General features: G+C 33.2%; 1 protein-coding gene across 1 annotated transcript in view; it reads left to right on the top strand.

The window, feature by feature from the left end:
• Nucleotides 1–13,969, top strand: part of LOC143250651 (solute carrier family 35 member F2-like) — a 223,855-nt gene that overhangs the window by 189,144 nt on the left and 20,742 nt on the right. Inside the window, exon 4 of the mRNA XM_076501514.1 lies at nucleotides 9,206–9,365. Coding sequence (XP_076357629.1) covers nucleotides 9,206–9,365 — 160 coding nt within the window. The remainder of the gene's footprint in view (nucleotides 1–9,205; nucleotides 9,366–13,969) is intronic.

Below are 13,969 nucleotides of genomic sequence, written 5' to 3'. Positions count from 1 at the left end.
CGTTTACAAGTAGCAAAATATTAATAAAATATAATACTTTGTAACTATACGTCTAGGATAATCGATATATGCTGAGTGAAATAGATTACAGGTTCGACAGCACAATAGCAACTGAGTTTCATTGGCTCATCAACTCTAAGTTGTTAAGTATACTTGTATTCTATCTTTAATAATCGCTTATTTCATTGTTAGTTAATCTAACTTTTGTTTCTATTAATCAAACTCATGTTCTGCTTATGTAAGTATCAATAACTGATTTCTATTTAAAACAATAGCAATATTCAATACTTAAAACTGAATTGTGTTGAAAAGAACATGATGTTTTGTTATATTTTCTGTTCCTTGTTTTTGTACTTTTAAGGTTGTTGGAATTTTAATGTTATTTTTAAATACCAGTTTTTAATAGTAGTTCGCATCACACAATTTTTTTCAGAGCAGGTTTTAAAACAGTTTAAAATATATCTTTCTGCTTCGTAATTTCAGTTGTTGAATCACGTTTTTGAAATTAATTAAACCTGAGTTTACTTCACAATCATACTGTATGCCACCGAGCTTTAAAAGTTCTAAAAAACAGTCAAACTGTATGACTTTCAAAACAAATGTTAAAATATATTATCCACTGTTATAACAAGCTTTCTGAAGAGGAAAATGGTAATTTATTTTAACTTTCCCATTAAGTGAATGGTGTCTTTTCACTCGTATGCATTAAGCAAAAACGACAAACCAACATACAATCAAAGTAGCATGCTTAATTTTCCAGTGACAACTGTTAATCCTGGGCTCGTATTTTAAAGTTGTCCAAGTTAAGAGAATGTATTTTTTCACAAATGAAAAAACAAAACAGTGGTTTTTGCTATTTTACTTTAAATGGTTTTAATTTCAAAGTTTAAAAGTGAATGTTTTTTTGTTCCACATTTTTGGTTTGAAGAGATTACTTCAAGAAAAGTTATGATTTATGTATTTATTACATAAAATAATACAAAAATAATATTTTTGTTGGCATAAGAAATGAAATGTAGTCTCAGTTAAAATACAACTAAGTAAGCCAAATTAGCTTGTTTGTTCGTTTTTTAATTTCGATCAAAGCTACTCGAGGTCTATCTGCGCAGTGTAAGACTAGAGAGAAAGGCAACTAGTCATCACCACCCATCGCCAACTCTTGAGCTACTCTTTTACCAATGAATAGTGGGATTGACCTACACATTATAACGCCCCCACGGCTGAAAGGGCGAGCATATTTGGTGCGACGGGGATTCGAACCCGTGACCCTCGGATTCGTGAGTCGAACACTTTAATCCACCTGGCCATGCCGGGCTCCAAATTGGTTTACGATCTCTTTCATATACAATCCTTTATATAGTGTAGGATGTCCAAACTCATCAAAATTGATCATATGATAAGTATCTTACATAAATTCACTGCTTATCTGTTTCAATGAAAAATTATTGCTACTTAAGAACATCATTGTTTAAAACAGATGTTTTTTCAGTAGTGTTTATAGTAGCTGGTTAAATAAAGAAATCAAAATCATACTTTGGAGAAAAAGTAAACAATTTCAGTGACAACGATTTTATTATTCTGTTCAGATATAGCTGATAACAAAAGATATAAAGAAACACTTTGTAGTTAAAGACAATTTTCGTGAAATGCACTGTTCTGTAGGATAAAATCTCTTTGGCTATTTTTCAAAATTAAAAGTAACAAACAGCCATTGACAATACAAAATTGTGTTTTTCATGCCAAACAATTGGTTATCAATCCAAAAATTAGAATGAACGAATTCTGAAATATTTCGATAATTATTGCTTCAACATCTTTAAATAGATTATGTATGTGTGTGTTTCTTAAAGCAAAACCATACTTCGCTATATGTGAGCCCACCGAGGGGAATCGAACCGCTGATTTTAGCGTTGTAAATCTTTAAACTTACCCCTGTACCAGCGGGGAAATAAATAAAGATTCCTATTGTAGCGATATATAAATATAAGTCAAACTGTACAACTTTGGAACTTGCCTGTATTTCGGCTAATTAGCAAACACATCACGTTTTATGTAGCCTGATACTGTCCCAAACTTTTCCTACGCAAAAAATCAAACAAATTAAAGCAATAAATTGTATCAGCTATATTATGACACAACATATTTTAACACAACTCTTTGTGTATATAAAAAGTATAACTTTTAAATATATAGCTGGAAAATTATAGATTCCGCTAACATAATCAAATGAGACCATTATGGTTACCTGACAGTTTCAGGAGTAAGAAATTGGAAAATAAGATTGAAACATTATAACTTAGTTAATAATGGCTTCAGACAGCTTAACTCACACGGGGTTTAATATGTTACATTAAAACTACACTGAAGACCCACCACGTAGCTAAATTCAGTGTAACCACATCTGGTCGTATTGTATCTGATGGCCATACGTTTTGACTATAGCTCTGCAGTTAAATATGTATGTAAAAACAGCTCGTTTGGGTTGATATTTTTTTTTTTTTTTTTACGTAGAGGAGTGAACAACGTTTCGACCATTTTCGGTCATCGTCAGGTTCACAAAGAAAGGAAGAGGTAACTGAACCTGACGATGACCGAAAATGGCCGAAACGTTGTTCGCTCCTCTACGTAAAAAAAAAACCAACAAAAATTCTCAACCTAAACGAACCGTTTCTACATATATATTTTTCTCTACAAGTGGATTTTCTCGACAGCTCTGCAGTTAGTTTCCATTACGAAAGGTTTCCAAAATTCTTCTAGTATAGAAAGAAGGACTAAGGTTTACGATGCTCATTTCAACATAGCAACCTTACAGAAATTAGTGGGCGCTGAAATGAATGATTTGAATATTATATCCTCGTACGAACTAATAAGGATACCTGTTTTAATATGTTACTGATTCATGTATGCAATCGTTGAACAGTTATATAGTGGACGCAAATTGCGTTACGCATGACTAATGCCACATTTCCAGATGAATATTCTTACTGTTGTTCGAAGTACGTGTAGATCTTTATGTTTGTAGACTTTCTTTTACCTGTTACGAATCGTCACACTTACTTACCACGGCTGGAATACAACTTGCATCAGGTTTCTTTAGAATGGTACTAGTATCCCAAGCTATTTTTCCAGTCTCATTACGTGCAAAGAATATCCTCATCTTGGAAATTCTAAATCCCCCACCTGAATATTTGTAAACGAATTAATAGTTTGCAGCTGCAATGGCTGTTACATAATTTACCAAAGCTGATCATTTTCTGATGGCGTCACACTACCCATAACACAACAAGTAATGCTGAAATATAGTTGTTATACAATTCATTCCATCGCGACTGATATCGGCTTTGGTTGTCTCTTGTCTTGTTAATGTCCATATTCAAAATAATTTTAATGTAACGTACTGAACCTTCGCGTAATCAGGACTACTAGAAGTCGAAATCATACTAAGTCAAACGTACTGTAGAAAGATTAGTGTAAAGAACTGAAGCAGTCATGGTGACCAACAATTATGCATACATACCAGGACAACCATGAGACCAAACAGTTTAATCTAAATAACTGGGATAGTACTTGTAGAAGACATGTGAAGATACTAATCTGGAACGATCATTATTATAGAGATTTACATTTAAACTTACATGGCTTCTAACAGTCAAATACAAGCAAAATGAATAATCATGCAACATGACATTTTAACTTGAAAATGTAACATCCTGTCTGTAACAATTAAATTACAGTTATATATAGAATAAAATATAGAACTACGACCAATGTTATACCTGTAAATTTATTACATGCAGATATGATACAAGTTAGTAACTAAAGATGTAAATATAATATAGATTATTATAATGTGTGATAGCTTATATTTTAACCTAAACGATATACCTAATTGGCAATCCAGGACTCAGAATGTTGAACATGTGTAATTTGAGCAATAACAGCTTTATACAGTTTATTATATATACTTGTGAGACCTGTTGTGATACGTCACGGTTTATATATCTCTGTAACAGTGATACTACCTGTGATGATTTAGCGTGCATAATTAGGCAAATAATAGTATTTAACAGTGGATAGATCGATATATTAATGAAAAATTCATGGCAAAATAAGTAACTAGTTGAGCCTTTACACATATAGACAATATTTACATCCGATTGTTTACTTTTGTTGAACTTCCAGACGAACTACTCGAGGGCTATCTGAGCTAGCTGTTCCTTATTTTATAGTGATAGACTAGAATTAAGGTATTTACTGAACAATGCACACTGCGAACTCTTGGCCCGCACTTATATAACGAATTGTAAGATTTAATGAGATTATAACAACCTGAAATGGCTGGCAAGCATTTTCGGCGATATATTTTAATCGTACTGCTCGTGATTCTATGCTAGGTCTTTCCACCTGACGGATGAGAAACACAACTGGGATAATCATGTTTTTACTAGTTTAAAATTTACAATTGAAAAGAGTCACGGAAATTGACAGTTTTGGTACCAAACCAGTTAATATAAACAACTGGTATAATAATGTATCAACGGAAAAGTCGAGGTTTCAAAGAGTAACTTATAAAAACGTAATCATGTGGAATAACAATGAAGTTTCTCAAAATTGAACATATACAAAGGGTGAAACATAGCTCCAGAAGAAAACACATATAAAACTGGGTCAAGGGTAACAAATAAGGGCTGTATGGATACAGACCCGGTCATTTTGGTATGATGCTTTTTATTTTTATTCCTCTGATGTACTTACATGTGCTGGTATAATATATATATAAGTGTTTATGCATGTGCAACGTGTACCCCATGTGAACTGCCTCGATTAGGACAGTCATGATACCTGATATTTTGTTTTACTTGATTTTCCTCAATGCATTTTCCTAGCTTCTAGACAGTTTATCATGTACAACTTAAACAAATATGGTTAAGGATAAATTAAATATACAACTAAAGCAATCATACGGTATCTTACATGTATCTTGTATATCTAGAACAAATTTTAACGGTTTAACATACACAACTAAAACAATTTTGATACCTGTTTTACAAAGATATCTGTGACAGTCATGGTATTTTACAGTGAATATATGCATTTATGACATATAATTTGTTTAATATCCTAAATATTACAATAGATCTGAAAATATAGAAGTAAGAAAATCATTAATACATTTAACATAGACAACCGAAACAATATTAATAGTTTGCGTGCTTTTTATTTGTCACCGGCACTTGTCATTTCTAAATATACGCTGACACTTGTGTTTTCTCAACTGTGTTGTTCTTCATTACTAATTCCGTCGAATCCATCAAGTAACAAGATTGTCATACGTATTTACAGTAAAATAAATGAAGGTTGAAACTGTCACTTATGTTGAATTTTGATGAAACTGATTCATACCAGTCTTCAGCTTCTCGGCTGTGGAGGAAAGTTTTCTGGCACGCTAGACGTAGCCTTCTGAATGCTTTTGACCATTTTGGAACGGATGACTGGAGACTCATGCAGATCATACAGAAAGTCTCAGAAAGCTTTAAAGTAAACGTATTTTACTGTTCTTCCAGTGACAAACGCTTTATGGTATCTTAGAGACGTCACACCGACAAAGTGTCCACGTTTAGTGTGACCTAAAGTGGAGGTTTGAAGGATTTTCCAAGAAACTCACCAGCAACCCACCGTGATATTGGTTTTAGATCAATTGCATTCGAAAGTTTTCAGAGATCAGTGACAGCCTTCATTCATGATACAGGGTGTCGCACGAGACTGAACACAATCGTAAATTGTCACTAGCACATAATATGGATCGATTTGCATGTAAAGTAGATGATTATTTAAACAATGAGGTTTTCAACGTTACCATGATTTATCGAATTTTCATATTTTTAAAACTAACTATGCTTATTTTACTCGTTTTGAATATACAACATTCACATTACTAATGCATACTTCTCGTCAATTCCTATGCCACATAGGATAATAAAAACTAATTTAGTGCTATTGTCTAATTCTTACCACACGATACATCTTATATTATAACTGCCAGATGTTACCTACTATTAGTTATGTATTAGTTACATGAAACATTACTTGATTTTTCACTAGGCAATTTGGCCCGACATAGTTCGGTAGGACGCTCGACTCGAAATGAAGGATTCGAATCCCCGTCATACCAAACATGCTCGTTATTTCAGCAGTGGGGGCGTTATAACATGACGGTCAATCTCAGTATTTCTTGGTAAAAGAGTAGCTTTCCCTCTAGTCTTACACTGCTAAATTAAGATGATTAACGCAGAATGCCTTCTTGTAGCTTTGCGCGAAATTAAAAAAAACAAACAAACACTGGGCAGTTCAATATTTATTTTGATATTCAGTATCACTTCGTGCTGTAGTGATAACTCCAAAAGAAGCTACTAGTTTATGCGTTTAGGCTCTAAGTAGTTACATTGAAATGAACATTATTCTATTTGCAACTTTTGTTTTAACACTATTTGTTTAAAACGGTGTAATTAGGTCACATTTACTAATCTGTACGAGTCTCTTACTAATAATTCTCAATTATTGCTGCTGTTCAAGCAAAACATTGAAGAAAGGGTGCTTGGAGTATTAATAGGGTAATATGTGAATTTTTATTTGTCATTGAGAGTGACTGTTTAAGCAGGAACTCAATGATTTTATAACAATGATGTAGATGAAAAGATTCTCCCTACTAACTCTCTCTCTCTATATATATAAAAAAAAAGCTGTCAAGTGCCTCGAGCGTTGGCTTTTAAATCGGAAATTACATTTGAGCAGAAGAAAATCATATCTTCCATTGAGTGAGTGTAATATTCATAAGATTTGTCTGGAATTTTTATTATCTAAGCACTTCAAAAGGCAGCAGGTGCTCAAGAGAACAAAACGGTAATGTCGAAGTGTCATTATCTTGTAGGAAACCACTTCATTACTCACTTTCATTAACAAAATGGGTTTGGAATCTTGTACCACAGAATATTTTTATGTGTAATGGGAATATGAATTTTAATGAACAAAATCGCAAAAGAAAGGTTTACTTTGAAAACGACTTTCGTGGAGAAAAACCAAAAGCACCAACTTTCACATGAGTAAACGCAAATTTGAAAAATAATTAGATGACTACAAACTACATTTCTGATGGCTTTCCACAAATAATTTTGTGCGTAACTTATTAGTTATAATTCTTTCTGCAATTCAGAGGTCTGTAATAAAGGAGAACTTGAGAAAAAGATTATAACATAAAATTTGTCAGTAACATTAGTGAGGCCAGGCTTTGAATTATTGTAAATGGAAAAGTGAGTGTATTCTAGATGAGATCGATACGACGTCTTAGATTGGTTCTTTTTAGTTAATTTTCATAACAGACGGTGATAGAAAATTAATCCAGTTTGTTACAACAGCACTGCAAATATGTTCTTTAGCTATCGACAACTGTTCGTCATCTTAGACAGAATGCGTTTACTGCCTGTCGGAAGAACAAATGGTGAAAACATTTGGTAAAGGAACGGGAAGAGAAATTACACCTGAAGCAACAATGGAAAAACAGTTACTGGAAAATAGACAGAATTTAAAGGAATAAGGTTAAAAAAACTGGTAAAATTATTGTTGTGATGAAACATTCTTGTCAAGAGACTGAATAATATATTATTTATACAATCATATCTGCAACATATGTTTCATTAAAAATAAAAATGTTGACATTAGGGATATGTGATTGTGTGTTATGACGCGATGTCTTCTGTTATCATTATGATTCAGTCCGTGATATTTATTTATTTAGTTTACACGTTTTGTTTTTTGAATTCTGTGCAGAGCTACACGAGGGTTATCTGTGCTAGCCGTTCCTAATTTAAAAGTGTAAGACTAAAGGGAAGGCAGGTAGTTATCACCACCCACTGCCAACTCTTGGGCTACTCTTTAACAACGAATAGTGGGATTGATCGTAACATTGTAACGTCCCAACGGCTGAAAGGGCGGGATGTTTGGTGTGATGGGGACTCGAACCCGCGACCCTCAGACTACAAGTCGAGCGCTTTAACTACCTGGCCATGTCAGGTCTTATTTTTCATCTAAACTCGGAGAAATTACTAATCAAAATATAATTCCAAGAACGTTCAAATTACTTATATAATGACACAAACGTTTACACGGAAAAAAATGTAGCTATTGAGATTTTAGGATTTATAACTACATTCATTTTAGTTCTAGCATATTAAAAGGGTAAGTTTTTTTTATGATAATGTGCATTGTTATATATTTTTAACATATTATAAATACAAAACAAAACACTTCTTGTTTTATGCGAAATGTATTGATCCTGTGGTTAAATGTACAAATAGTAGATAAGTTAAGGTTATGAATAATTTAGTACGTTACAGAAATAAAACAGGTAATTTCACAGACTGAGGTTAAGGTACAACAAATCTAAAAGGCTAGAACTGAGGCGTAAATCTTAAGCTAAGATTAACATACGCATGAATAAAACCTGCTAAAATTCAAATAGGTCAGGTTTGGTCTGAATTTCGCGCATAGCTACAGGATGGTTATCTGCGCTTCCCGTCACTAATTTAGCAGTGAAAGACTAGAGGGAAGGCAAATAGTCATCATCACCCACCACCAACTGTTGAACTACTCTTTTATCAAATAGATCAGAGGAAGAGAATTAAAAGCAAATAATTTCAACAGCTAAGATTCTAAAGTAAATAATTGAGATTAAACTAAAATGATTGAAAAAACGAAGTTCTAGATGTAAATATGTAGCGTCGCTACAGTAGATAATATAAATACCAGGATGTAGATTTATGTTTATTTTATGTTTAAGATACAGATGCCTTGGTGAATTTAGTTCAGGATTGAAATAATCTACCAAGCTACAGTAAAAGGGTTAGAACTAAAAACTAGACTAGTATGTTGCGCAGTAAACACAAGCAAAATTGCAGAAGTATAAACTATTTAACTCCATTATATTTTACTATACACCAAAAAAAAGTCATCCTTTAAATATAAATTATTGGAGAATAGATTGGCTTACTACTAGAGAGTTTATCTCTTCTCTCGGCACATTATGATATATTGAAATGTATACATTTTGTTATATTGTATTTATGAGGTAATATATTGTTTTCTTGCGTTTGTATGAAAACATGTATAGTTTTAAAATAAATTGCTCAACTTTGACCGGGACTTTTTTTAGCTTCTCGACTGCTTTACTATTCCCATGGTGTTGGCCCTGTCATGGATATTTCTGAAGGTCCGTTATAAAATTGTCCATATTTTAGGAGTAGGTGTCGCTGTACTCGGAGTAGGGTGTCTCGTTTGGGCTGATCTGGAAGAAGAGAAAAATTCCCAGTATGGTAGGTTTTAGTTTAGTTGTTTAAACATATGTGTAGTAGAAAAAAAAAGTTGTTGTAAACCTAAAAATGAAGCAGTAATGTAGTTAGAGATTTCAAATAATCTACAATTTAGATTATGATCTTAGTCACAAAACCTTTCATAGAAGTACTTGTACTCATTTCATAAGTTTTACATTTTCAGTGTTTTTGTTAAACAAGTTATTTAAACATGAACGTATATATACAGATATTTGATTTTTTATAGTATTTTATTTCTTATTAAAGACAAAAATATTCTGTTCACATGATGTTATTTTTTTAGTTTTAGTTCTGTGTTTTTACTTGAATGCATTGTCAGAATACGCGAACAGCAGATTTAAAGGCTTCATGGAACATTAGATTTTTTTATTTTCCAGAGTACAAAAGTAATTTAGAAACAGCACAAAATAGTTTTAACAATTATATAAGTGTTGTGTAATTCTAGCATTAATATCATAAAAAGTATTTACAGTAAATTAATAATCTAAGAATTAAAGACGAAGAATACAGAAATAAAAGGTTTACTAACAGTAATATCTATAAATGTGCTCCAAGTTATTTACTAGTAAAAAATATGTCATTTTATACTGTTTTTCATTTAATATACTTGGTTTTAATTTTTAATTAAAATTAACTTTTTTAAAACTTAACACAGCGACTGGTATTATAACTCTAACAAATCTCTTTGAAAAAGTTATAAACTTTAATTGGGAATCGATAAAAATATTTAATTAAGCATCGCTAGCGCATTATGAACTTCAAGACAATCTGACAGAAAAAAAAATCCAAACGTGTGTGTGTGTTTTCTTATAGCAAAGCTACATCGGGTTATCTGCTGAGCCCACCGAGGGGAATCGAACCCCTGATTTTAGCGTTGTAAATCCGTAGACTCATCGCTGTACTAGCGGGGGTGGGCTAATTCCAAAGAGATGGGCAATACACGCAGTTAAGATGTAACGTCAACCCTTTAAGCAGTTATCAAGAAGAATATTTTATTAGCATGTATTCTAAAAAATATGCTTGAAAAACGTATTTTTAATAGGTTTAAGGAATAAAGTCGCATATATTTCTTGAAACACTTTTAATAGCATTAAGGAAACTGTTGATAGATTTGGTTTGTTTTGAATTTCGCTTAAAGCTATACGAGGGTTATCTGCGCTAGCAGTCCCTAATTTAACAGTGTAAGACTAGAAGAAAGGCAGCTAGTCATCACCATTCATCGCCAACTCTTGGGCTACTCTTTTACTAACAAATAGTGAGATTGACCGTAACATTATAAAGCTCCCACGGCTGAAAGGGCGAGCATGTTTGGTGTGACGGGGATTCGAACTCGCGACCCTTGGATTACGAGTCGAGCGCCTTAACTAACTGGCCAGGTTTAAGGAGAAAGGTCACATTTATTTCTTAAATACTTTAAATAGCATTTAGGAAACTGTTGATAGATTTAACGAATAAGGTCGCATATTTTGTGAAGCAATTTAAATAGGATTAATAAGTTCAAGGAATAAGATCGCATATATTTCTTTAGGCGTTTTCATTAGGTTTATCTTAAATCTGGACCTGAAACTTTTAAAACAGATTTTACGTTGTTAGTTTAATTTTGTTATTCTTTTAGAATGTCCTGCAACACTGTATGTTTTATAAAAGTCAATCTCACTTCTCAAGAACGAAGTACAAGGCGATACTGCCTTTGGAAATATTCTCTGCATGATATAATGTGCTCAGTACGTAGCCATAATGATGAACTGTTGACTGACACTGTAGTTTTAATTATACCATGTTTCTGGGACACAGAGCGATGTATAGTTTAGACCATAGTGCTAACAATATGGTCATAGTCTCCAACCTACATCGAAGTTTTGCACAGAGTGTATGGGTGCGCAATCAGGTGATTTACATACCGTATTTACTAGCGTCGAAGACGTAACCCCATTTTGATTAGTTAAATTTTGAAGACAAAAGATAAACATTTTTTTCAGATTATTCAGTGAGTTACTGCACATAAATCCTCTTGCCCACTTGTCATTTTTTGTGAGCTATGTGCTTATCATATCTACCTTTGAAAGTGTGTTCCTTATATTACCACTGGAATATATTATTATCGTTAATAACGTCATTGCAAGCCTATTCTCGGAGTGCCTTTATTTTGTGTAGAAGGCATAATATGAGCTGTGTTAAAAAAATTGATTCATCTCAGCTGTTACAGAGAACTACCACTGAGAACAGGTCTGTGTTTGAAATCGTTACACAACAACGGAACAGAATGGTCTGAACGGTACCAAAACAAACTTACGATATTTTACCGTTATCCTGTAGCGTTTCCGAATTTTTACTTTTTTATGTTCTTGTAATATTTTCTTACTATCAAGATCGTTTGAAGTGATTAAAAATGTCATTATTTGATGGAAAACAGGCAAATGAGACCATCGACTTTTTTTACCTAACTCTATTGCAAAAGTGCCAATGAATTTAGTGATTATTTATGATTATCTTGTTTATTTATTTTATTATTTAATACTAAATAACTTATACATTTAATTCTGAGCCATGTAGATGGGCTTGGATTACTGTCTGGTATCAAAACCCATCCACTAGGCTTAGGTTTAGGTCTAGAAGCAGCGTAACCTTCGGGCTAGAAGACGCAGTGTAAATTTTTTAGATTTTGTGTGGGCAAAATATAGCGTATTCGACGCCGGGAAATACGGTACACGCTGGCGACGAGAGATAACACGATCACGAAATTAATTTTACATACCTTGTAGGAATGATGTTATGTATTAACGATGAGACTTTATGTTATATCAAGATGTAGCCATATCTTCTTTGCACCTTTGCTATACAATAACTGTGCAATTTATGAAATTTAAATCCGATATTACATAATAAACCTTGATGACAATGTTTCTTTACGTACTTAACGGCAACAAATATATTGTTCCGTGTCACAGACCTTTAAATACACCAAGCTCCGTCCGTTGTTACATGAGTTCCTCTCTGTTTCGCAGGCAAAGCATCTTTCGTACAGTTTTCTGTGACTTGTCTTTTGCTTAACAGTATGCGGAAAGAGCCTTGTTAATGTTTCTTTACAAGGTAAAGACATTTGCTCAGTTTATTTGGTTAAGTGCAGTACCTTTCTTAGGTGTTTTGTTTTCCTGGACACACCGTCTGCAAATTTCCTTGTTCGAAAAACTGACATAGTTTTCCAGTTGAAAACTACTTATATGCCATTTTGCAATTGAATGATCAGGAATTTTACGATACACAATCACCCACCTTAACCCTCATAGATGTGCATGTATAAAGAGAGATATTTTAAATATTTCGCCCGTGAAACGATGGTTATCAACCGCTGCTACACATCACTCTTTTCTGTCGTCGAAGATCGTTCTTATAAAATACGACCTTGTGAGGAAACGTTAAGGATTTCATGAATTACTCTCTCTCCTATTTTGGTGCATGGGTTCTCCTCTTTAGTAGTTCAATGTACAATTGTGAATATGTATTACTCATTGATTAAAAGCAATTATTGAAAGGAAATCGCAAACATCTTGTTTCTGTGAAAATATGACCATTGTAAGTATAGTTCAAGATCGCAATTTCAATAAATTTTCAAAAAGTTAAGAAACTCTTTAACACATGGTGATTCATGGTGATAATAGTTACATTTTACATGGTTCTTGTTTAATTTTAAACTTTTGCGTGAATTACGATATTTTTAATGAAGTGAAAATAAAACTTATTAATATTTCATTCTACAATGCAAAGCTTAAAACGATTGAAATGAAAATATATTTTTCAGAAATTTTCTTGTCAAAATTATGCTGTAGTAATTGTTACTGGTTTATCAGGGCGTGGTGGTTATTGATCTCTTCTCGTAATCTGTAGGTCCAAAGATCGAAACTCGATCCCGAACGTTTTTACTCTTCCAGCCGTGCGTGCTTCTGTCCAATTGCTTTCCATCAGGTCAACAGTTCAACATTAAAAATGTTTTCAGTAACTTTGCTATAAATTAAAATTGTACCAAAGCTGTTGTTGTTTGCTATTAAATACAAAGTTACACATTAAGGGCTTTCAGTGCTCTGCCTACCACGGTATCGAAACCTGGTTTCTAGCACTGTAAATCCGCACTCTGTGCTTCTGGAGGACTCTTCCAAAGCTGTAGTTGAAGGTACGCTCGTCTAGCCAGTAGCATCTAAAAATTCAATCATTTTTAGGTCCACTTCGTAATGGGACTTCCAATTTAGGTTTAGTTTAAATGTAAGTAAAGTATAAATTGCGTTTAGACAATGTTTAGTTGAACGTTCTTGAACACCATCGTATTTCGTAAAAGTAGTTTCGTTTCTTATCACCAGGTAAACAAATGCCCACTCAGTTGTTACATGATTCGTGACAGAAAGTGATATCTGGAAAAGCTAATGTTACATTGACTGTAACCGTACCATAGAAGACATGTACCATACCAGTATCATGCATTCACTTATTCAGGAAGTAGAATATGGATTTCTAAGTTTAGGTGATACTTCCTAAAACAGTACCTGGTAATAGAGTGGTTATGCAAAATGTCTTTCCCCGCCAGTTGTTTCAGC

Source organism: Tachypleus tridentatus, chromosome 5 (genome assembly GCF_004210375.1).
Source record: "Tachypleus tridentatus isolate NWPU-2018 chromosome 5, ASM421037v1, whole genome shotgun sequence".
Lineage (NCBI taxonomy): Eukaryota > Metazoa > Arthropoda > Merostomata > Xiphosura > Limulidae > Tachypleus > Tachypleus tridentatus.
This window is presented reverse-complemented; position numbering and strand designations above follow the sequence as displayed.